This window comes from Emys orbicularis, chromosome 1 (genome assembly GCF_028017835.1).
Source record: "Emys orbicularis isolate rEmyOrb1 chromosome 1, rEmyOrb1.hap1, whole genome shotgun sequence".
Classification (NCBI taxonomy): Eukaryota; Metazoa; Chordata; order Testudines; family Emydidae; genus Emys; species Emys orbicularis.
In genome coordinates, this window is record NC_088683.1 from 93,417,692 (window position 1) to 93,444,619 (window position 26,928).

Sequence of the window (26,928 nt, forward strand, 5' to 3'; positions counted from 1 at the left end):
AAATTACTGCAAACTTCTCCTTGCCTCACTATGCCAACAGACTGTCAGATGGGAATAAATTAATTGGGTATCTAATATTTCAGTTCTGTGTACCACACCACAAAATCCTTCTTGTAGAAATACCCACTAGACGATAAAGAAGAATCTGCAGTTCTCCCAACTCCTCATGTCTTGGGACCTCTTTTGAACTTGCATTGAAGTGAAATGGGAAAATTATATCATTTAAAAATTACTTGTAGTCGGTTTTCTGCATATTGTATTTTAAAATTAAATCCACTCCCACTAATAATGGTATTAATGAGAAGTAATTCCATTGAACTCAATAGAGTTTAACTAGTATATAGACTGAGAGAGGAAAATCAGGACAATAACTTCTATTTTGTGACGTTCCCCTGTTTAATGGTATTTCAAGATAATGTTCAATCTGTAGGGTAGGAGAAAAATCTTCTGGCCTGGTGTTTTCCCCCCAAACATAATAGCAATAGTGATTTGGCATAGATGACAAATATTTTAGAATGACCAATCACTGCCATCTGTAAATGATGTATTGACATTGAGTATCTAAAAATGGTAGCTTGGTACTTAATTTTTCTTAAATACCTGTGGATTATAGCTACCAAAATGTGATTCATACTTGATATCTATGTATATTTAATCTCTGAAATACAGAAAAAGTTGACAAATTTATGGATTCAAATCTCAGTTGTTAATGTCAGAGTAAGATATATGTTTAAGAATATTTGATGTTTGGCAAAATCTGAAACCCGGCAAAGATTTTGCAGGAACAACCCCTGTTGGTAGTGTTAGTGGTCCATCTAAGTGGTGGGTGTGTAGCACGAAAGGAAAAATGCGTTATGCTTTCCGGTTTTCAGCTTTTTGTTACATTATATGTTTCTAGGGCTGCTGTCAATGAAATGAATTAAAGCATGTGTAATGCCATGGTTACTAATGATCTAAAAATTTAAAAAAAATTGGCTAGAGAGGTATGATATTACATGCCATGTCATTTTTAAAAAAATCCAGTTAATGCCACCTGCTTTTTGTTATGTAAAATCCAAAATATTATGTATTACTCCGCACTTCACAGCTCTCAGAACAAAAAGTAGTTCGCAGTGTGCCGTATACCTGTGGCATATTTGATGGTACAACTTTGATCAATTGTTTCGAAAACCAGTTGAAACAGGAAGAGACTTCATCAGACAGTAAAGAACCAGTAGAAGCAACACAGACGAATTTTAACTTCCCTGAGGATGTCTTGTTTGGCTTGGAGGAGGAGGAAGAGGATGCTAAGAGCATCAAAAACACCCACAAGCAGACTGGCTGGGCTGCTAATCTACTAAAGCAGTGGCTGGCTAAAAATGGCAAGGATCCTAGCTTTGAATTGGTGCCTGTAACTGAACTCAATGATATTTTAAGAGAGTTTTATTACACAATAAGGAACCATGATGGAAATACCTACAGTGTGGCAAGTTATAAGTCCATGCGTGCTGGCTTGAACCGGCATCTCAAAATGCTACCCTATAATCGTCAGATTTGCCTAATGAAGGACAAAGAGTTTGCCAGTGCTAATATGGTGTTTGTGAGTGTGTTGAAGATGCTGCGCATGCAGGGGAAGGATGAAACTCACCACCACCCTCCCATAGCAGCTGAGGACTTACGTAAGATTAAGCTGTCTGGTGTGCTGGGGTTACATAGTCCTCTGGCACTGGTCAACAAGGTGTGGTTTGATTTGCAATTACATTTTTCCAAACGAGGGAGGGAAATCTTAAGAGACTTGGCTCCAGATGCCTTTGTTGTTGAGAAGGACAAGAATGGGCGACGGTATGCTATGTTTAGATATCCTGGCAAAGGGAGAACTGCAGAAGACCCCCATAAAATGGGTAAAATGTACGATATGCCAGGAGACCCACACTGTCCTGTTTTTTCCTTGGAGCTTTATTTGTCTAAGTTGCCACCTGAACCCCCTGCCTTTTACTTGCATCCGTTAAAACTAACGACAGAGCAGATGCGAGAGCAGCCTGTCTGGTACAAACGGGAACCTATGGGAGTGAACTACTTGGGTACAATGATGCCCAGGATAAGTGTGGCAGCCAGGCTGTCCCAACGATATACCAATCACTCTCTCAGAACTACTACCATCCAATTACTATGTGAAGCAGGATTGGGGCCCAGAGAGATCATGGCAGTGACAGGCCATCGCTCTGAATCTGCTATTAGACATTACTGGGGAGCTGCAGAAATTCGCTACAGGGCCTGGTCGGATATAATGGAGAGTAACACTCCCAATTATCTCTATAACACTATTCCACATGAAGTGGTAAAAGAACCAGTATCTGATGCTTCCACTTCTTCCGTAAAACATGTCATTTTAGAACAAAGCAAAATGCCTTTACTTCCTAAGAAATCTATTGCACCTGCCAGCAACCATGTGACACCCAGCACTAATGTGACTTTAATCCCTGGGGGACACATGGCTCTGAGTTCTAAAAGTCACGTGATGTTGAAACACAGCTCTTCCAAGGTGCTTCTTCCCAAGGACATAACCAGTGTGACTACCAGTGCTCTTCAAGGATGCTGTAGTGAACCTGTGTTTATAAACCGTGTGATAAAACAAGAACCAATGACTTGATGCATCTATAAAAGGAATCAATTGAGATTCATTGCTAAGGTAGAAAAAGGAAACCTTCTCCTGTTGATTGCATTTATTTTGCACTTGGGGCATTAAGGAAATTTCTTACTGCTTAGTTCAGCAAGAAGTATCCTGCCTGTGCCCCCTGAAGTGAGCTGTGAACAGAAATTTTGAAAGAGCAAGGCTTGGAGTCTGCATGACCTTTTACAGCAGCTGGGACTAAAGTTGGTCAAGCAGAGCCTTTCAATAATGCCAACTTCAGTAAGTGTTGCTTTATATCTTACACTTATGGAGAGGGTGTGTTTATTGTTATACCATCTTGTGCCTGCTGGCTATGATGTAGCCTTTTACAAAGAGGAGAATACTGATAATTAAGAGGAGTAGGTACAAATACACTACAGGTTTTTATACATGCACTATCACACAAGCAATTATTTGATCACCTTCTCTCTTTTTCTGTCCAAACTGACTTCATCCTTATTAGGACAAGAACTGGGATTGTGCTGGTTTTAGCATACTTCTAAATTGACCGTCATATACTTGTCCTGATCTGGAGAGTTTGGGATTTATTTCTTATTTTGCACTTCTACAGGTCTCCTCCTTCCCCTTTCATAGTTCTAGGTAAAGGAAAAGTTCTTAAACATTCTCGTCCCCAAAGTCACTTCCTGATAACATATCAAAATGCACAGCCTTCTACTGGTACATGGAACAGGGGGGGAAAAATCTTATAGCAACTGCAAAGGAAATAGAACGGCCCCATGAAATGCAAATAGATACAGCTGACAGGCTGTTTGCGTTCGTGCGCGTCTTAACTATTTGTATATCTCTCCCGTACTGGATTTCCATCACATTTCACATTATCCCTAGCCAAAAAGGGTGTCTCCTGCACTTGACAGGAGTCATGAACATTTGACTCTGTTTTCTCCCCTTTCCAGAACTGAATGTAGCATTTGGTCGGCATGTGCAAATTAAGATAAAATTATTAACCTACATGTTCAGTGCAGTGTAATCTTCCATCAGATTCCTTCACCAAGAGGAAGTGTGTCAGGAAGTCTTGTTCTCTCCCAACCTATTTTAGAAATTACTTAGTTCGCCCTATGGATTTAGTATATTAGTCACTTCCTGATTGCGGCAAGTTAATCCTATCATCGCATTTCACAAAAAAGGAGTTTCTTACAGGCTACAAATTTAGCACCTGCCAGTGAATGTGTTAGAAATAAGTTATAAATGCTGCTTCAGCAGTGAAGAAGAGTAGGAATTGAAAGGAGTAGGAGGAGTTAATTTTAAATGAGCCATCCTAGAGAATTTAGCCCAATGACTTTAGTAACTCTTGCTGCCCTTTTCCATGAATTTTCTTAAAAGGACATTGGCAAAGTAAAGATCGTGTTTGAATTTTTTTTTTTACCTATTGTAACATGTAATACCTAAGATTATGATAAATGAAAGCTAAGAAAAATTATTTTTTACTTTGCGTATTTGCCAGATTTTTTGTGTTTAGTCCATCAATTGCACATGTTAGTGTTCAATAGGAGAGAGAGGATAAGATATTTAAATGTGAAAATTTGATTGTAAAACCACAAAAAATAGCAGAGAGACTTAGGAAGAGGGGAAAATGTAGTATTTAAAACTACCTCTGTTTTTTCTTAAACCAAAATTCAAATTGACTTTGTCCCTTGGGGGAGGAGTGTGTGCACGCGCACTTAGCTTAAGCCCCCTAAGAACTTCACTATCCTGATCTAAATTACTAATGAAGTGCTTACGCAGTGTAATGAAGGGTACTATAAATAAACCCTAAGTTAGATAGTAACTTAACCATTATTAACTCCTAACTCACAAAAGGACTTTCTTGCTGGAGAAGACTTTCAAGTATCTAATGTGTTCTCTAGATGTCTTGAACAGAAGACTTAGGTGCTAGAAACCTCTTGAGTTCTAATCCTGACTCTGACAGTGACTCCCTTTGTGGCCTTGGGCAAGTTGTTTAAACTCCCTGCCTCTGTTTCCCAGTCTGTAAAATGAGTCTCTAAAGCTCCATTTCCTCATGAGGCATGTTAAGGATTAATTAGTTTGAAAAGTGCTTTAAAGATTAGAAGCACTATTTAAATTTTAAGTATTATGTTTGTTTGTTCCACTTGCCTTTTTCATGATGGTCCTGTCTCTTTTGCAGATTGTCAGAATATAGTTGTTTTAAATGACTGCTGTCCAACTGTCTGCCTTCCATTTAGCACGTTACATTTATGACTTTAGTGGAGTGGTTCTCAACCTATTTGTGGGCAGCATAGGCAGCTCTCCCTCTTATGTGAGCCATATCCACACAATGTGTGTACTACCTGCATGGCCCTGAGGATGTCACATGTGCCGCAGCTGTATACTGATTGGGCCACAGGTTGAGAACCACTGCACTAGTGACTCCTGTAGAAACACAGTAGACCCAGTATTATCATTTTACTGTAGGATGATGCAAATCAAGCTGGGGTGTGAAGGAGAACAATTGTTTCTAATATCTAGAAAGAGGGAAAACTGAAAATTAAGGGACAACCTAAACTCTCATAATATAGGGGAACCATGCAATAGCCTACCCCAAGGCATAGGAATGCTAAAGAATTTGAGTAAATTAAGGTCCTAAATAAGGGATTCATAAAAAAAAAAAAAAAAAAACATGGTTCTGCTGGACTAGCAAGCTGAATTGCTTCTTCTAAAAAGCTCTTTGTCCAAGTTTACACAAGAATGAAAATATATGCATAGCACTTTCCAGACTACCCTTTATATGGGGGGGGGAACTTTCTCATCCTTATAATCTCAGGTAGTTCTGTGATGTGACTTATGTATAGTTAGAGAACAACCGTTTACTTTCAACTTGAACAATATCCAACAGAAACAGTGCTATTGACACACACACAAAAAAACCCCAATCTTCCTTTTTGTCCCCTTTGCTGCTTATTGTGGTCATACTTACCCACATGCCCTGTTCTGGTCTTACTGCATTTTGTGTGACTTACTGTAAAGGCATACTGCAAGGCTAATGGTTTCACTCTTTGGGACAAGGCTAGTTGGAGATTTTATTTATTTTTATATATAAATAAAAAGTAAATTTTAATTGGACTTCTATTGCAACCACTCCTGTGGGAAAGATTTTTGAGTAGCTTTTAATTGGCCAATTTCTGAAACTCAAGTTTGGGTTTTTTTGCCATTAACTATGCATGCCATATTTTCAGCATTAATTTGACTCCTGTTAGTTTGAAACTGTTGATTGCAGTATGACTAGATTTTTATCTTTTCCTGTGTGGGAAAAATTTCAGAAGTGGAAAACGCTGTTTCTGGCTGGAACAGGAGTATGTGTCTTGTTTGAAAGTGGGTTATTGTTAAAAATTGGTATAAATTTTCATTTATTTCAAACCTTTCTTAGCTGAAACAGCCCTCTACCCCATTAGAAATTTAATGGGTACCACCAAAGTTCTGTTTTTCTTTCAAAACAGCTGAGGTAGAGGAGCAGGATGATGGCTCATGATATGTAATAGGATATATAGAGCGTTTCATTTCTGTTGAAAGTTCAGATACGATCATGGTGAGGAATAAGCAAAATTATTTATTATACGAGAGCTATTTGGTTTCAGTCCAGTTCTTTGTGATGTGTCCACATCACAGAAGTGATCAACATTTATGCTAATTGGCCTCCTTATTGTCAGTGTCAGCAGAGAGATGAAGGAAAAGGACATGAAGACTGAACCTACCTATTCCCCCTCTATATAGTTCACAAAAGAGAAGACAGGGGAGATAACTGTTTTCAAGCACGTAAAAGGTTGTTACAAGGAGGAGGGAGAAAAATCGTTTTCCTTAACCTCTGAGGATAGGACAAGAAGCAATGGGCTTAAATTGCAGCAAGGGGGGTTTCGGTTGGACATTAGGAAAAACTTCCCAACTATCAGGGTGGTTAAGCACTGGGATAAATTGCTTAGGGAGGTTGTGGAATCTCCATCATTGGAGATTTTTAAGAGCAGGTTAAACACACCTGTCAGGAATGGTCTAGATCAGCGTTTCTCAAATGCGGCTACCAGAGTTTTTTCTTGCGGCCACAGACGTCTGGATGGTGGGTGTTTTTGTTTTGTTTTGTTTGGGGGCGGGGGGGAAGCAAAGCAGCAGCCCTTGCCCCAGGGTCGCCCCCTTCCTCCTTCTGGAGCCACAAACACTGTAGGAGCAGGCAACCAATATGAATTCCCTACCTTGCTTGGGGCAGTGGGGCTTGGGCTTTGGCTTCAGCCTGGTGGTGGACAGCAGGCTCTGTCCCCCAGCCACAGGGCTTCAGGTTCTGTCCCTGGGTTCATCTCTTCACGTCACCACTGGCCCCCGCTGCCTCCAGGCCCCACCCATGCAGCAGAACCCCAGGCTCCAGCCCCGGACTCACCTCTGCCCCCCCCACACCCCATCACCCTGACCCCTGCTGCATCCTCCTACCCAGTCCCCCATTGCCCCTGGCCCTCCTGACTCCTTACCTCCCCATCCAGGGTTTAATTTGTCCTCCAGCTTGCCAAGGATGAGTAAGTCTGCTGTGCAAACAGGGGCAGCTCCAGGCACCAACGCAGCAAGCGTGTGCTTGGGGCAGCAAGCCGCGGGGGGCGGCTTGCTGGTCACTGTGAGGGCGGCAGTGAGGTGGCGTGCCTGCGGGAGGTCCGTCGGTCCCGGTTTCGCCGGCAATTCGGTGGCGGGTACGCCGAAGCCGCAGGACCGGCAGATCACCCGCAGAAACGCCGCCGAATCCTCGTGACCGCGGACCGCCCGAAGGCATGCCGCCGAAGGCCGCCTGACTGCCGTGCTTGGGGTGGCAAAAAACATAGCTGCCCCTGTGTGCAAAGTGATATTAACAAATATACAAATACCACTTTTCACAATAGCAGACTTACTAGCTAGCAAGTCTTTAAAAAAAAAAAAAAATCAACCAAAGAAAGCAAAACATGCAAAGCACCTTATTTGTGTTTCTAGTCTGTTTAGGTCCAGTAAAGAATAGGGACAACTGCAAAAAATCCTACATAAAAATAAATTACAATGATTTGAACATGTATATGTGCATATTTATTTTTTTCCCCTAAAGTTAATTAAGTATTTTAGGAAAAATTGTCATAGCGCCCACCAGCAAGAGTTGGTGGCTGCACTCTGAGGCCACCAAAAAATTTGTTGCGAGAACCCCTGGAGATACTTAGTCCTGCCATGAGTGCAGGGGACGGAACTAGATGACCTCTCAAAGTCCCTTCCAGTCCTATGATTCTGTATGGTCTCTCTCTTCCTTAGTCATGGGCAAGGTACATTTGAGGGCAGCGTTTATGTGCAACTTGTACTGCCCCTACCTGTAATCTACCTGTTATAAAAACAGAATTTCAGTCTCCAGACCTGTCAATCTGGCACTCTTATCAGCAATTAAAATTCATTTAAAACCATCTAAATATGACAAATGCATTTTAAAAGAATTTGCTACTACTCCTGTAGTTTCTGTAATTGGACTTACTCCTGAGAAGCTGAAAAGCTTCATACTAGTTACGAAGCGTGTAGCCCTTACTTGCTATATGGAGCTCAGTTTTTGGAAGGGTGTCTGCCATTTTTAGGAATTAGCATCCATTTCTCAAGGCAGAGTTGATTGTCAGCAGGAGCTCCAAAAGCAGTGTGGGAAATGACTGTGTCCTCATTCTGATACACCCAGAAACTTCAGTTTTAAATCCCCTTTTCATGCTAAAACCTTGGTGCTGGGAGTCATGGAGGCCTTTGTCAGAAAGAATTCTCATGTTTTGTCCTTTCTGCAAATAGTGTTGGGAAATCTCTGCTGCCAGCCTGAAGGGAGAGCCATAAATTCCAGTTGTGCTTATGAAGTCAGCCCAACTCCTCACAACATACTGAGATTTTTTTTTATGCTATTCACTGCTATAAAAGGAATTAATTCCCACCTAATCTACAGTATGTGAGATCTAGAAAATCAATTTTCCTCATTGCATGGACTTTCTCTCTCACACACACCATCACCCCAGGAACCTTAATTGTCCAAACTGTCAGAGAGCCAGGGTTGAAATCATCTTAGTGTTACTCTGTTTTTAATCTGTCATGTCTGTTTTACCCTGAAGAGTTGCACAATGGTAATTAGTTCAACACAGACAGATCTACCATTTAAGCAGCAATTGATCCATGGACTTTCAGATTGCAGCTAATCTGGTTCTCCTTTCTCTATCCTCTCACCTCCCCAAAAGAAAGCATAGGGAGAGGAGAGGAAAGCTTATTGCACTTAATTTAAAAGACTATAAAATATAAATTAAACTTTCACTTGCTCTTACTATCCAGCTACTGCCCCTTTCATCATGATCCTCCCAGTGCCTCAGGACCTAGAAGTATACTTTTGAAAACATGGCAGGCACTTAATATAAAGCTTAATATATAAATGGTTCTAAGGAGACAGATGCTATTTCAATTATATTTCAAATCTTTGTTATAATTTTTGAAGTGTTTTTATTATCCTAATTTAAATACCTGATTTATACATTATATGCAATATATACGATGTATAAACACAGGGCTATGACATAAAGAGAGAATATACTGCCTTTTAATATATTGATGAAAGACACATGTCAGATTATAAATGAACATTGGGTGCATTAAAATGGCTGGGTTGAAATCTTTACCTGTTCAGTGATGGGTACAAACTGTTGTTAAATCCTTGTGTCACTTAAACAGTCGCTTCTCCTCCCTTCCCCTAATCTGGGGTGCACTTTATCCTTTCACAGAACAAATAAAATCCTTTTGAGTTCATGCCTTATCTCTGCATTTTATCTTTTCAGCTAACATGATCAGTGACCCATTTCCCATTGTTTCCAACACTCCCTGACTTGTTTGGTTATTAATAGAGCTTTGTTGACAATTCTAAATTCACTTGGTAAGATGTTGATAAATAAAATACGCTTACAACTTTCTTCTCCCCTCCCCTCTCCTGCAATATGTGATAAACTTAATGAATGCAGAGTCTGTTGGGAAACAATGTGATCAGAGTGGACATGTCAGCTTTAAAGATTTATAAGCAGCTATTAATATACATTTTATATTTTTGAAACATTACTGATTAAAATGTTTCCTTGTGTTTCATGGTTTTTTCACTGAAAATAAACATGTATACATTGTGTATGTAAAACAAGACACTGTTTTTTATGTCTCTGACATTGAAGGTATATTTGTGCTGCTAAGGTTCAGTTATTTCCAATCTGTAAGGTGGAACCTTTACTTGAGACTAATTCTAAGTCCAAGACTTGGGCTTTGTCTACACTACCACTTTTGTAAGTAAAATTTTTGGCAGTGAGGGATGTGAAAAAAACACCCCGCTGACCGATGTAAGTTTCACCGGCAGAAGTGCTGGTGTGGACAGCGCTTTGTTGTCAAGAGAGGTTCTCCTGCCAACAGCGCTAATGCCGCTCATTGGGGTGATTTAATTATGCCAGCAGGAGAGCTCTCTCTCTTGCTGGCAAAGAACAGCTACCCAGGAGACTTTACAGCTGTGCTGCTGTAAGGTCCATAGTATAGACATAGCCTTAAATTTTAGGGCAGAACAGAAACTGTACTAACGTGGATTGACATCCCATCACTATTTGAGTGCTGCCCAATTCAGCAACATGCAGTGCTTCTGGATGAAGCAATCCTCCTCCAAAACCTCCCAACTTTAAAAATGATGCACCTTTCCCTGAGATCCTGACTATGCTAGGAAAACTACCCCCAGTCACTAACAGCCATCTTCAACAACAAGCAAAATTTACTAGCGTTTATAGAGCTGGGTTGGGACTAGAAAATTCAGCCAAGTGTTAAAATAACCAGGTCAACTGAGTTGTGCCATTACGTTAGCCACAGATAGCTCGAAGCAGCTCATTTGTATCTACTGCTTTAAACCTTGATTTTTTTTAAAAAATGTATATTTTCTCACCGATTGTTGTATTGGGATCTTCCCTAGTTCATGCTAGCCTGTTTGTGATGCTTACCGTTTTTGGGTGGGCAATGGATTTTGAGGGAGCAAAGTAAATGTTTCACCTTACAAAAGCAATGAAGAGTAGAGATGTTGGTTTGTGTGTGCAACGCATGTATTTATTATATACCCTTTTAATTACATGACTTAAAAATGCAAAGCCACAGCAACAGAGTGAGAAATGCATGAAGTGGTATCTCAGTTGCTTATTTCTTAAGATTTTGCTGTTAGAATTAGAATTGGCTGTGCTAAGGATCCTAACTTTATCCACTAATAATTTTTATATTTATGGGGAAATAGATGAGGCTTAATTAAAAATCCCTGTGGAAATAGAGCCAGTTTACATTATTTGAGTAAAGAAACGAAAGGGTATATGATAAATAGGAGTATATTAAAACTGGTTACTCTGCTGGTCCCTTTTTTTGTTCAAAATTGCTTTGTTCTTGTTTTGAAGAAAGTAATGAGCAGTTCTGAATGGGGGTGAGGGGAACACTACAGTCCCATTCCAAAGATACTACAGAAAATGTCTGTTGGCAGTACTTGCACTTTTATGCGTGCACCCACACAATGTTAAAATGAATATTTCAGCCATGTGGAACTCTACTTGCTTGGAGTAAAAGGCGAGTAAACTTAGCTTTTTCGTTACTGTCATAGATATGGTACCTGGGTCGGTAAATTTTCATGACAGTTTTGCAAGGCTGGAATATTTAATACACTTTGTAGGAAGGAAAGAGCATAATTGCTTTGGAGCTCATAACTATTGAGTGGCCATATACATCTGATTCTGAAGTAATCTGTGGGGCTAAAATATGTTGAAAAATGATGAACTTGTTACTTTCCAACCAATTCTTAGTGTGTGCATGTGTGTGGTCAAAATTTGTAGTTTCATACCCAGATGAAAAAAGAGACAGTGCCAGGCCCCCAAACACCCTAAATAAGCAGAGTACTCCCAGTTTTAACTCCCCCCTCAAAGTTTGTGTGATTTTGCTATTATATAACGCCTTGGTGCGTCTTGTATGATAGTAATGTGATGCTGCACAGTTTTGTCTGTTTTAGAGCACTCTGAATTTATTTTTTTCTATTTTGTTACTATAGAAACTGTTTTAATATTAATAAAAAATGGTCTGTATTCTGTGGACCTGCCAGAGATAACCTTCAGAATCTGTATATTTACTAGGCTGGAATGAATTTGCAGTTTTGCATTTTGAGTTTTTTAAAGTTTTCTTTTCTTTTCTTTTTTTTAATTAAATGTTTCTTTATATAAAGCAGGTGGCATTACGTAAATAACCATGCATTGTTATTTCGATGTGATCATCTGAACCATGGCGTTATATAATACCAAAACAGCTCTTACAATTATATATAGTGCCTGCTTTATAAATAAAATAGGGGAAAATACCTGTTAACTTTCTCCAAAATTTTTCCATGCAATAAAAATCAAGGTGATAAAGAAAAGTCTACACATATATTTCTATGTTTAGCTGCAGTACCCAAAAGGTTCCTTTCCCAGAGTTCCATTCATTAGTGTTATGTTAATTGATGTATATTGCCTGATATGCCAGCCACTACCTCTCTTTAAGCTGATTCTCAGAATTATAGCTGTCTTGATCAGACCATTAGCCTCCTTAACCTTTTTTGGTCTTAAATTTCTCCTATCTCATTCCCTGTATTTTAAGATTTCTCATAAAAATGGTATTGCTGCCTGTTAAATTGTAAACTGGTATCAGCTTTGTACATGGCAGAGGTAGTCTGAAAGGCTTTCTGGTGCCAAGCTCAGATGTTGTATCTTTCTCTGCAGTGTGCTTTACAGGGAGCATGAAAACCAAAATGTTTCAAGTCTGTGAAAAGTTTTAGCTGTGGAATTCAGTGTGATAACTCACCCCAATGTCTCCAAACTTCAAGTAGTGAGAGGAGGAATGACTTCAGAATCAGTAAAGCACCATGTCATTACTACAAAGCATCAGAGGCTGCTTTTCATTATGTTGTGGGACAACTACTTGGACATAGTTACATGCTTTCAGAGAACTTTTACCCATTTTTGAACTATTAATAGTGTGCATCTAGATTTTATTACAAATCTACATGGTGACATCCTCCCAAATGAAGGCATCTTCTTGCAGTTACATATTATGGTGACCCCGTTTACTAGTACTATAGACTTTAACTAGTTGGTCAAAGCAAATACTTTGGTTTCAGCCATTTTACTTTCACCAAGAGTCGTTCATTCTTAGATTGTGTGGTAGGTATATTTCTTTGTCTTCTGTGAGAATTTGTGTTGTGCCGGTTATAGGAAGGCTTCACTTATATCTCCTTATTCCTACATCACCAGCCTTCAGGCACAGAAAAGTGCTTTATCCCTGCTTTGCTCCTGACACACACCTTCTAAGGCCTGTCTCACTGGTCAGTGTGACTGCTTGTCAGATTATGCAGTGATGCAGTTCTTTCTTTTTAGAAAGAATTGCTGAGGTAGAATTGGGGGAAGCAGATGATAAATTATCACATTATATCTGAAGGTGTGTGAAATTTGGAGTCTAGACCTCTTGAGTTATTCCTATTAGTTGACATTTGAAATTAGTATTATTTCATTACAATTACCTGTATAGAGTGTCATGATAAAAGACAAACATATTTCCAGCTGGCTTTCATACAGACTTAGTCACAGCCAGTGTGTCAGATCACTTGTCAGTAAGATGGCTGCAACCTGTAGAAGACTCAGGAATGCCAAGTTTAAATATAAACACCTCCTACCCCCCCCCTCTAAATTCAAATACATTTTATACATGGTTTTCATTGTGTAGTTTTCTAAACACTGCAGTAAATAGATGTTCAAACTATTTTTTAAATTAGGATTTGAATTAAACCCCACAAAAATAGAATTGCACAGTCTGTCACTGGTTTGAAGGAGATTTATACTTTGTCACCTGCTTTGCTTTCCCTCCTGCCCATGTCTTTCCTCTTTCACATCCCTGAACTTGCTACTAGTGTGGAAGAGCTGCTTATTGCCAATACACTCTTCTCCCTCACCCATTTTGATCTGCTTGCTACTCACAGCAAGCAAATGGAGCAGAAGAGCAGAGGTAGAGATTATTTTTACAGTGGTGTAGGTGTGCATACCACCTTACAGATATAAGAAGGCACTGGAGTCTTGATTACCTTTTCACTGCTTAAGAAATGAGTTTTTTTAGGAGAAACTTGAATCAGAGATAAAGCAGTGCCTAATGGCCACTTGGTTCCTCCACACTGGCCATGTATTTCAGGTAGCATAAACCACACTAAATGAGACGTGAAGTGGCATTGTAAAGCACTTGCATATTGCTTCCAGGATTGGTGGAGGTGGCTGCACCCGGTTCTGGTCTATTGCCTCTTTTTCCCCTCTCCTTGGTTTTTCTTCCTCCTTTACTTTCCTCCTCTTACCCATCTGTTGCCTGTTTATTCTTCCCTCACCCTTCACTCTTCCCTGTCTCTTGTGTCCTCTCTCCCTTGTTTACTGACACTCCTCTTGTGCCTTCCAATCTGTATTGTTAATCTTGTTGGGCTGGCTGCACAGCAGACTTCAAAGTGAAATCTGCTAGTCTGGAAAGCTTCACTTTGCCATGAAATGGCTTACTTGGAAAGTGAAATTCACCAGACCAATTTGAAACACAAACATGAACACATTAATAGGAGCACAAAAAGGTAGCTTATAAACAATACAGAAACCATAAATTAATTTCTTATTGCAATCCCGTAATTGTTTTTTAAAAGTATTAATATTCAAGATGTGTGACCTTTGACATTCTGTTTCAGAACAGAGTTCTTTTTTACAGTTAAGTTTATAAATTACTGGGAAAGGATTCCTTTTAGAAAGAAACTCTGGCATAAGCTTTTAATGGTGTTGGTATGAAAACAACCACAATAATAAAGAAAAATGAAGTTAATTTTCTTTCACCCTCTACAGAAGGGGCACTATTGCATAAATAAATATAAAATATGACCACTAGAAGTTAAACATACAAAATTCTCATGATGCAGAATTACCAGGTTGACCGTACAAAAACAAATGTCAAAAATATGCCAAATGAAGAGAACATTAAAGAATATTGTAGCAAATGGAATTTTTAGTAGTTAATTTCTGCTTTTTTTGGTATTAAGGTTTATAAACATCAGTGCTGCTTTTACAGTAGGATTCAAGAGAGAGGGTCTAGCAGAGTCTTGTGACCAGTTTCTGTTTAAAAATGACCTTTTTAAGGTTTTTTAAAGTTTGTTCATTTTTTTGCCTGAGAGACTCAATGATCCATGGCCATCCGTATCTGTTTTGTTTCTGTGTCAAAGTCCTTATTTTAATGATCTTTAAAATTCAGAAATAGTGGCTATAAACCCCTCATCATAAAAACCCAAGAGGGACTTAAGCTTTATTTTCTGACAGCGCTGCTCTTTGTATGCCAAGCACATGTAAGTAAGATTCCCCTCTCTGTTGCATCTGTCACTTAACTTTCATCAAGACATTGTAGGAATGTTTAATTGTTTAGGTTAAAATTGTTATATTGCTGCCTTCTAGCATGTGGGAGGAGAAAAGACTCTTAAATTAGGAGGAGCTCAGATTAGTCCGTGGTTAACATGCCCATAGGGTTTGTGATGTCATTATTTCATAAAACACAGAGTTACATAGGCTACAAAGGGCAAACTTCTAGAAGAAATGAAAGACAGAAGCAAGTTGGGTTTTTTAAAAGTATATACGTTAACATATATAGGCGGCTAGGAAATTTTAAAAAACTTTGCTGTCCACCCTTAAGGCAGCTATCAATTTCATTCCCCCACTGTTACAGATGACTAAACTTCCACTGAGTTTGGGCAACCTTTATGTTGCAGCTGAAAAGTGAGAGCCTGGTTCTGAGAGGGGATAGAAACTAGCAAATCTATTGCATGTTCTTGGGTACAGAATGATCTCTAGAATCATATGCCTTTTAAAAAAAAAAATAAAGCATTTTGTTTCTGCTCCTGTTCACTTGGCAGACTGGACCGTGGATTTCCTTCTGTTCAGATTTGCTAGGCAGAATGAGGACTAATCACCAGGTTCTAGCAGTGCTTTTCTCCTCACCCCAGCTCCATTACCTCTACGCACCATCTCATGTTCTTTACTCTGTTCATGTCAGATTCCGTTTCAGGCAGCTGCTTTTGGCTTCTGGTGGAGCATTCAGCCAGCCAACAGGCAAAAATCCTACACTGTGGCTGTGACATGCCACAGATCACAGTGAGCTGATTCCTCTCCCACTCTACTTACAGGAGGAGGAGCAAAGGATATTCCTCTCAGCCCCTTGTCGAAGCATAGTCTTCAGTTGAAAGGGGAGGAGCTGGATTTTCAAATAGTAGGGAACAGGTAGTAAGAAATACTTCCCTCGGGAAACTCAGATAAGATCTTCCCTTCCCCAAGAACTTAGATTCCTTAGATATGCTCTAGGGGTTATTTTGCGAAAATTTGATGGCCTGTGTTATACAGAAGGTCAGACTAGATGATCACAGTGGTCCTTTCCAGCCTTGGAATCTATGAATTTATGTAACTTGATTGTGATAGACAGAGGTTTGATGTAACCAGAGTTCTTATGTCCTCTAGCCCATAGGTCCATGGCAAGCTCTACAGTCTCCCTCACCCCCTCCAAGTCTGGGAACAAGTGGCCACTTTTTCCAAGGATTGGCTAGGCAGCCACTCAATCTGTGAAAAATACCCTCTTTTCCATTAGAGGTTAATATTTCTCCCTTGGACCCTGGGGACAGAACATTTCAATCCACCTTAAGAAAACAGTATGAATTGATACTTAAATGTCTGATTGCCAGGGCTTCCTGTTACTCTGTGCTCTCTTCTCTAAATTCAAGAGCTCTGCAAGAACATGGGAGCTCAATGCCACATTTGTAGGAAGTTAAGATAGACCTCATTCTACTTGCCAACTAATTTGTATGTGATTCTCGAAAGACTCAGTTAAGGCCCTGGTGATGGCAGGCACCATTGAGTTCACTAGTTCTGGTTAAGGACAAGCAGTCTTGCATCTACACTCCACGGTACAGGCCTTTCCTTTTGGGGAGATTGCCTGTACAAGACCTTGGAAGAAGATGTGGCTGATCCTAAGACATTGTTCCCTTCTTACAAGCCAAAAAAACCTGAGACTTCGTTGGCTAATTCATTTAGGACTTGCTTGTCCTTTTGTGAGTCCCCAGCTAGATTATTTTTACAGATTCTGACCTTCCAGCTTTTCCAAAGTCAACTTCCAAGCTAATAGAACTTGCAGCCCTGTTAACTGACTGACACAAGTTAGGCAGGCCTCCAAGACTGCTTCTGAGTGAGTTTCTCTCCTCCCTCTGGAGGTTCCTCTAAGGAATCTGTATTTCCTTGTGGCAGAAGGAGTGGAAGGAAATCACTTCAGACTGAGTCTGAAAACTAAAAAATGGCTAAGTATTAGATTTTTCTTCCTCCTCCTCCTCACTGAGTCTCTTCTTTTTTTTCTTCTTCCCAGAAAAAAAAAGCTATAACAGAAATCATACATTATCTTCTAGACAAAGCCACCTACCCATTTCTTCAGGATGAAAAAGGAAATCTTCTGTCTGCTTAGTACTAACCATGCAGTCAGAGGGAAATTGCCTTGTGTAAGATCTGAACTTGCCTAATCAATTCATCCAGTATAGAAAATTCAACATGGAAACTAGTCTGTCTAGCATAGTTGTTACAGAGCAAGAGAATTTCTTCTGTCAAATTGAAAAGAATCATACCAAATCTAGAATCCCATCCGTTCTCATTTTGCCCTCAAACAGAGCCTTTTTCTCAACTCTGGTCTTGCCTCATGTAGGATATTCATAAAGATCCTTAGCACTGGCAACAGCAGCCATCAGGGACAGCAACATCCAAGTGATTTCTCTGTTTGGATGACTTACTGAAGAGATCATCAATATCAGCCATTCTAGATTCAAATGTCCCAATGTTTAGTGACTCATCACTTATGATTAATAATACACAGGAAAACTGCTCTGACACCATCCTTTCCCTCTCAGTGGAAGGGATGGTTTGCCCAACTGAGAATTCATAGAGGTAGCTTCTAATGTCATGGCTCTTCAGATCCACTGTCATTTGACAGCCCTGCCCATCTTTCATTTTCTAGGACTGATACTGGCATTTGAACTGGCCCATGGACGAGACCCTATTCTATACCATTTCTTCACATTTATTCTTCCCTGGGATCAATTGTTACATTTACTCTCAGCCCATTTGTTTATCCCAGGGAGTTTGGGAATCACTAAGATTGCTGAATCTGCAGCCAGTGGTGGACTCTAGCAATACATCTGTTCACCACCCACACCAACAAGAAAGTTCCCAAATTTTGCAGCAGGCTTAAGAAACCAGGAGTTCACATCATGGATTCTTTCTCCAGAGAATGTGTGCAGAGACCCTGAAATATACATTCTTCCCTCCCCCCCTCATCTCTTTCCTATCATCTCAAGAAAGTGCATGGGTGGAGGGTAGACTGACTAGGAACTCTGAACAGCTGAAAGAAGAACATGGATTCAGATTTTGTTGAATGCTTCTTTGCAGAAACCCAGTTTACTGCTAAGGAAAAATCTCTCTGGTGGGTAATGTTTTAGTTTGTTACAACATTGAGCCCTCATGAAGACTTAAAAGCTGCTTTTGTTAATCAGCTTTAAAAGATTGCTTCCAAATGGCTTCATCTATATGTTACTCCAACATAACCTATGACTATCATTACATTAATGAAATGGCTTCAGAAGGCTGGACACAATTGGAAATTTTTAATTGTCAGTGTTGATATGCCCAGTAAATGTATAGATGCCCAAGTGGTTTTTGCCTTTACTTTTTCAGTATGAAGTCAGGTTCATAATGGGCATATAGTATGGGCTGATTATTTCGAGTTGGTTAATGCATTTCTCTGATGGTTAAAGCCACTCTGGTGCTGCTTTTGTTTCATTGTAACAACACTGATGTTCCATAGAATGACCGAGGAAAGCACAGCCTGCTGTGTATCTTGGCTTAAAACATTGAGATTCTTGGATGGAAGGTGGCTATATAATAATAATAAATTTATTTGTTTATTTATAAAATACCAGTACTCTACAATATCTCTCCATTACATCTTACAAAATTATAAAATATTGGTGTTACATACCATTCATTGTTTTCAGCTCCTTCTCAATCATTGTGAATGTCATCTCAAATTTCCTCCTTCCTCTAATATCACCAGTCCCTCTCCAATCACCGTGCTTCAGCTCTGAGCCCCTTTTTACTCAGCTTTCAGTCAACACATCTTTATCTGCTATGTTCCGTGGAGTTGCCTTTGCAAAATGCACGAGTTTTGTCTTTCAGAGTGGGAAGGTCACAGGCAGTGACTCAGGAGGTGTCATTGATCTCACCCTGGATGATGAAGATGATGGCTCTTCCCAAGGTAAGTCAGATTCATTTAGCAGTGAGGGAAAACTGGGCTAGCATTAGTATTTCATCCTACCAATTTGAGAAGAATGATCCAAAGAAACAATTACATTTTCACAGCTTTCCAAAGGAACAATGGGAATTTCTAATTGATAAGTGGATTTAAAGTTTTTGCATTTACCTTCCTACCTACTGTAAACCAGATACTTAGGCAAGTTAGAATTAACCTTTTAACTAATTTGAGCCTTGCAGTTGCAGTATTTTGCATTGTTTCCTTAAATATAGTCACTGAAAAGTCTAATAAAGGTTCCTCAAGATAGTCTGTAGTATTAGTGCTGTACTGAAGAAGTTCCACACAGATACTCATGATGCCTTCACCTGATCTCAGAATTACTTTTCTTCCCCATTTGTAGAAGGTCTTGCAACAATATAGTAGCCTATACTTCAATAAAATAGCAGTGTAATGTTACAGAAAAACAAGAACAGCTCCCTCCCCTACTCAGCTGGTAGGATAGTACAGGAAACATAACTAGGAAGGTCATGCAACTTCAGCTCTTTGGCTGTGTCTACACTAGAAAACTTCATATGTATAATTCATCACCAATGTTAAGATCAGTGAAAGATATAACATAGGCACTCAGGTCTTTTTACCACTGTCATCTAATCTTAATGTCGTCAGTTGAGAAGTTAGTTAACTTTATTTTACAATGTTTGTATTCAAAGTTGCTACCCAGTCAAATTAATAAATTGTAAAAGGAGCCAGAGGGAACAAATGGAGATTTATGTGATATTTGTCCTAAAGTGGATCACATTACTGTGGCAACCTGTGCCAACAGATCTTTTCCGCCAGTAAAAGATGGACTTTTTTCAGAGCTCCTTTCACTCTAACAACTCAGCTTCGCAATATAATCTTGTCATTCTGTCAGAACCCACTTAATTGCTGTTGCTGGAGGAATTTCAGTGATACTCAAAGGAAAAATGTGACGTCTTCAAGTCCAATTATAAACTATCTTCTGGTTCGTAAATTACTTCTACCTTTAAAGGCTTTAGTGTCTATTGTAGCTGTCCGGAGAATCCTCTGACTCCGTCTTTAGCCCTTTATGATTTGTCTACAGAATTATTATTAGATTATTTTACGTAGGTTCTTGGTGCTCTGGTGAGTTTTCTCCAGTTGTGCAGGTTTGTGTTTTGTTCTCTGGTGGTGGTTTTCTGTCTCCCCTTCCTTTCTACCAAATCCCCTGACAGAACATTTTATACAACCTCTGACTGAACACTTACACTCCTAGAGAAGGCAAAGGTTCCTTCTGATGGCTCACCCTTTTCCAACAGGAATCTCCCTCCAGCTCATCAGGAATGTGGAAGGAAGTGAATTTTTTCTGGAGCAGGAAAAGTAAGGTTGGCAATTCTCACTAGTTCTTAGCTTTGGCTAAACCTTCTACAATTGTACTGAAAATGGTCAGAACTCTTCTGAACTTGACTTACAATTGCTGTGATCATATCTACTCATCTGGACCAAGTATTGACAGCTAGACTTGGTGTAAATTCACCCCTGTCCAGGGCTCCTTAACATGGCAAACTCAAAGCTTCCTGCCGTCTATCTGTGTCCATCCTGTGATGGGCCAATCACCTTTAAAAAATTGACACAGTATGTGTCTGTTCTGCCTAGGAAAGTCTCCCATACTGAGCAGGTGTTTGGTGTGCCTATTATTCTCCACTAAGATGTGTTAAGTTGTGAAGGCTGTAGGATGAAGCTCCATCATCAAGATAATGCTACCCAAATACTTGAACTGATCCACATTTTTCAGCTGTGTGCCTTAAATGAAGATGGCTGGTGCTGGAGTATTGGAATGAAGTGCTGGTTGGAACAAGACCTCTGTCTTCACGAGGCTGATGGTGAGGCCAAAGAGCTGGGATGCTTCAGAAAACCTGTCAACGATGACCTGAAAGTCATTATGTCTATGAGCTATCAAGGCGCAGTCATCTGCAAAAAAAATGCCTCGACGAGAAACCTCTCCAGCATCTTGGTCTTAGCATTGAGTCTTTGAAGTCCAAAGAGGGAGCCATTGAGTTGATAGCAGATGTATATCCCCTGATCCAAGTCCCTTTTGGCATGCCTGAGAACACAGGTAAAGAACCAAGTTGAACAGTACGCAGCCTTGCTTCACTCCATTTGAGATTTCAAATGTGTCAGAGTCACCATTAGAGAGCACTTGCACTGTCATGTGGTCATGGAGCAGACGGATGATTTGTATGAACCTTCTTGGGCAGCCCAGTTTATGTACAATAGCCCATAGACCTCTCTGTTGACTCTATCAAAAGCTTTGGTCAAATTGAATAAAACTGCATATAGTTTTCCATGTTCTGCTCTAAACGTTTTTCCTGGACCTGGTCTGAAACCACACTGCATTTCTGGCAGATTCTCCTCAGATGTGTTTGCAACGAGTCTGTTCAGTGGAATGCCAGCTAGTATTTTCCCTGCTGTACAAGGAGAGAAATGCCTCTGTAGTTTCCACCGTCAGCTTTGCCATGACTTCTTTAACTGATGGAGGGAGGTCGAGATCCTCTCTGATAGGGTTCTCGGGTAATTAATCAAGGACACCCCAAACAACTGTGGATGGTCTATTGAGTAGACTATTGAAGTGTTGAGCCCCTCTCTGTACAATTCCCTCCTTGTCATTGATGAGGGTCATGCCATCTGCCGACTTCAGGGGAGCTATGCCAGATTTAGATGGTCCGTAGACTGCTTTGAGAGAGAGTCAAAGAACATCCTTGCCTTGGTTTTATCTGCATAATGCTGAACTTCTGCAGCTTTCCTCTCCCACCACTCATCCTGCAATCTCCTCAGTTCAGACTGGGCGTTGCTCTGTAGGTAATTAAACCTATCTTTCTTTGAGATTTGAGATTTCATTCTGCCATTCAACAAATGCTTTCTGCTTGTCACTTAGGAGTTTGGAAATGTCCTACTTGTTCTCGTCAGACCAGTCCTGGGGTACCCTTTTCTTTGGCCCCAGCACTTATTTGTGTGTCAATAATCACATCTTTGAACTGGTTCCATTTTTCTGTTGGGTTGCCATGATTGTAGGGCATGAAAAAAGCTTATCAAGTGACTGCTGAAACTGCACCTCATAGTCTATGTGCTTGAGCTTTGCTATGTTGAAGGCTGTTCTGTTGAGCTTGTGGCGCTTGCGCTATGAGGGGGCTATATGCAGGTTGAGCACTGCTCTTACCGATCTGTGGTCTGTCCAGCATCCTGCGCCACGTGTGGCTCTGGTAATTCTGACATTGCGGATGTCTCGTTGGGGGGTGATAACATCGTTGATCGGGTGCCATTGTTTAGACCGTGGATGCATCCATGTTGTTTTATTATTTTGCCTAAAGATGGTGTTAATGATGAGCAGATTATGGTCTGCACCTTTACCCAAGAGGAGGAGTCCTTTGCTGTTCATCTTTCCCACTCCGTGTCATCCTATCACACCTCTCCTTTCACTGCTGTTTCTACCAACTCTAGTGTTGAAGTCTCCCAGCAGGATGAGCATGTCTCATGCAGGGGTTAATCTGAGGATGAAGTCCACGTCAGAGTAGAACTGCTCCTTGCATTCCTTTGTGCTGGTCAGCGTAGGCACATAAAAACCGATGACCGTGACATGCCGTAAAGGTTTCAGGTGGAATTGAAGTTTTATGAGCCGTTCATTCAGCCCAAAAGGGAGGTCAAGAAGTTGTTTCAGGAAAGGTGTTCTTATTGCAAATCCAACTCCATGGATTCTGTCTTCATCCTCTGCTTGTCCTTTCCAAAAGAAAGTGTAATCACCTCCTAGCTCACTGATGGAACCTTCTGCAGCCAGTCTAGTATCACTCAGTGCTGCAAAATCAATATTGTAGCGGGTGAGTTCTTTGGAGAGAAGAGCTGTTCTTTTCTCAGGCCTTCATGCATCGCCTCCATCCATAAGCATGCTGACGTTCTATGCTCCTAGAATGAGTCTTTTCTTCTTTATTGGCTGGATGTTATGGGGCAGGCAATGTGTAGGGCACCTTTTCTAACCCTTTCCCTTAAAAAGGGTAAGCAGAGCTACCCTAAAAAGGGCTGCTCAGTTGCCTAGGATATTGCCCTGGGGACGGAGCTGAACAGCCACTAGTCCCCAGCCACTAGCCTAGTTATGACCTAGTTGTTTCTTTTATGTCTAACTCGCATAGCTCTGTGATTTAAAACAAGACATATGTATATTTGAAACTATTTCAGTTCATCTTTAAACTCAACTTATATTGAACATTTATCTTCCTAAGTTTGATTTTAGGCCTTCAAGATTTTATTTCCTGGTAATCATCTATGACATCACTCCCAACTAACATTGCTTACTCTGATCTTGGTACACTCCTTTTACTAAACACTTGTTTCACTGGACTTTCTGTTCCTGGTAAACGTGGAGCAAATCCTACTTGGTATAAGAATACATCTTGAACAGTCAATCAGTTTTGATTGAAAGTTGGCACCTCCAACCCACGTATCTTCCCACAGTATCTCTTCTGCATGCTGGGTCATTAGATCAGTACTGACTTAGAGAGAAAAATGCCACCCACTAAATTCCCAGTATCACATCCTGCAGCACCTGTATATTTTCATTGAAGGCCTCTCATCCAAGTACTGGGCAGGCCTGAGCTTGCTAAGAATAACATTTGATGAGAGCACAGATGTTGAAATTTGTTTAAAAATATATTTTAAAAGTCCAGAGGTGGATTTTAAAAACTCTGCTGGTGCAGCTGAAAAACAAAGGTTTATAATGTTGGATAGCATTCACTCTCAATGCACAGGCCTGCTAGTCAGTCACTCCAGATTTTGTGTTGGAACTAAAATTTAGCATGGTGAGGTGGATTTCAAATATAGTTCTCTACGCCTCTTCCCCTTTTCCCCCTTTGTCCTTCATCTTCCTCATGGAGCCTTTACGTGCTCCAAGAACTGCAATTAAAATACAGCATGTTCCCACACAAAATGTCCTGAATATAGACTGTAAGTCATTCACATATTTTACATGGAAATTGAATTTCCAGTCATTTTTGTTCTCTGTTGGGACATCTGCTGCAAATAAAGAATGCAGTGAAACTGGCAGCAGTAAGGGATTATGGGGAACTCCAATCATTTAAAAAGGTGACTGTTTTCAGAAAAATGGCCTTATGAGACTGGCCTCTCTGCATTTTTATATTTATTCTCTGTTAGTCTCTTCCATGTGTAACAGCATCAGTTCATACATGGAAAACAAATTAAATGCTGGTGTTGCTTAGCTAAGACTGGTATCTGAAAATCAGCTGCTGTTTTTTCTACTGCATACATAATTTCCAACCATGAACATTCTGGAATTTGAACTGAGCTCTTGATTTTTTGTCAGTGATACATGAGGCTGCTTTAGGATACAGCACACTCTGCTTCAGTTACGTTATGTCATGCCAAGGCTAAACATTTTTCTACATCAGTCAATTTGACACACGTGCTGGGATCAGAAAAGTACTGTAACAGTTGTTTTTGAATTTGATCCTTTTCTTTAAAAATGGTTTTAAACTATTTAACTCAATGCACTGCAGCCATAAAATCCACCAGTTTGTGGGTAAATTTTTTTTCCATTTAAAATTTAATATTTTAACTCCAGTCCATAGTAACTATTTTTGTTCATAAACACGTTAATTTAATTCTACTGCACCCAGCTCTTCCTGAATATTGAAAGGGATATTTTTTGTAGATTGATATTGCAGCTACAATTTTTACAAATCAGTGTAATTTTGTCCAGATGAATCTATCCAGTAACCCCAGGAAATCTTTTTTCAAATTATAATGAAGTGAGACTGAAAAAATCTGTAAGAGTTGTGGGTTTTTTTAATAAAATAATTTTTAAAAATCCTGTGATTCCAGTGGTGCACTAGGTCATAGTAATATTATGTCCTCCAGGAATTGTTCTTGCTAGATAAGACTATCTTAAAATGATTTTGCTTCTTAGTAAAGGGATCTGAAGCCTTTCATCTCTAGGTTACTAATTTGAATGCATTCACGTCATTCAAATTCATTACCTCTGAATGGCTGTTCACTGCCCTGAAAATAAAAGCTGTTGGTAGATTTGTATCATTTTCATAGTGAACAGGTATACACATTACAATTGGCACCCTCTGGAGAGAGGCAAATGGCTTTTTGAATTAAGGGAATGTTTATTTGCTGGCTCAAAATAATAAAGGTAGGAATTATTCACAAGATCTCTCCTAGTTAATAAAGACAGGATGAAACCTCTCCTATTTTGAAAATGCTTCTACTGTTCATGCTATGTAACTTTTTATGTCTTTATCAAGTGGCTTCAATGAAACAGAGCGGCTAGTTTGATTGTAGGAAAGCAACAAATCCTTTCCTTAATTGCATTTTGATCTTGTGGTCCTGAAATGGTATTTCACTTATACGTGCCTCAGAACACTTAAAACCATTTGTTAATGGTGTTACGGGGTCAAGACCAGAATGTGATTCCTTTTTTCTTTAAGGGTGTGATGCTAGACCAGGTGCCAGCTCATGCCAAAGCCCGTAGGCCTCACTGAACACTGACAAATGCATAGCTGGAAACCAGTCTCTTACCTGTTTGTTAGTATTGCTAAAATAAGTATTAGATTTATAGAGATGTGTTTAGTATTGAACTTTTTGAAATGCTTGTGAGTTTCTGCATGCATTAATTTCACATATCTGTATCCCATATTATAAGGTAATATTTAAGTGTTTGCTCTGTAACTATAAAAGTGTTTGCTATGAAAGTGGAAATCCCAGCAGTCAGGAGAGAAGCATTACCAAGTGAAATACTAGTTTACCACAAGAGGTGACCTCTCCTGGCCAACAAAAGAAGGCCTATAGACACCAGAGAACCCATTGTGGAACATCAGTGGACAAAAGACTTTGTTGATCATTTTCCCCACACTCCTGAGGAAGGGGATGTGCACAAATGCTTGTCCCAACACAGCTTGAACTCTGGGAGAAGGGAATAAAAGTCCTTGTCAAGAAGAAATTGTCATCGCTATGCTGCTTGGAATTTGGAGAGGACAATATTTCTAAGCATAAGCAAGGGATCCCCAAGCTTCTTAGCTTAGCTAGGGTTAGCCTTAAAGGAAATACAGAGCTTGCACATTGCAGCAGTTTCTATTACTTTTTGGACCTTAAGACTGTAACTCATTTGTGTTTGTATGTTTACCTGCTTTAACCTTTTAAATAACTGTTTCCTTTTCTTAATTAATCTTTAGTTAGTTTGTTACAGGATTGGCTACAAGCATTGTCGTTGGTGTGTGATCTGGGATAAGTGACTGGTCATTTGGGAGCCTGAATATTGTTGTGATTTTTGGTGTAAAGGACCATCTATCAAAAAGGCAGACCCTCCTGGGTGGCAAGATAGACAGGAGTCCCAAGGGGACTGTCTGTGACTCCATGTTAAGGCTGTGATATCATGCTTGAGGAGCTCACACTTGATACTTGGCTGGTGAAATTTAATTATAGAACACACAACCAATTTGGGGTTTTTGCCCTGGTTTGTAACAGTCTGCCCTGAAGCTAGCACCCACCTTTGTGAGCCACTCCAGACAGCTTGACCCTGGTGTAATCTTGCCAGGATTCACATAGCTCAGGTCAATTGGATTTGTAGATCATAACCCAGCGCTGTTAAAGGTTTAAATTTGATATTGAGAGTTTTAAAGGTTAAAGATTAGTCACAGTGAGTGAACCACAGTCAGACGATCTTGTGACAAAAGACCTCGAACACCTATGCAGCTTGACAAAGGTTTTTTTTTTGGGTTTTCCTACTGTCAGATTAGCTGGCAAGTATGATTGAAGCCATTTAATAAAGACCTAAAAGTTGCACTGAGTGAACAGTGGAAACTTTTTCACCAGAAGGGAGGTTTTGTGCTGTCTTCATC

General features: G+C 39.9%; 1 protein-coding gene across 1 annotated transcript in view; it reads left to right on the plus strand.

Annotated features, from left to right (window-relative positions):
• Positions 1-26,928, plus strand: part of ATF7IP (activating transcription factor 7 interacting protein) — an 87,978-nt gene that overhangs the window by 37,080 nt on the left and 23,970 nt on the right. The window contains exon 11 of the mRNA XM_065407981.1: positions 18,949-19,027. Coding sequence (XP_065264053.1) covers positions 18,949-19,027 — 79 coding nt within the window. The remainder of the gene's footprint in view (positions 1-18,948; positions 19,028-26,928) is intronic.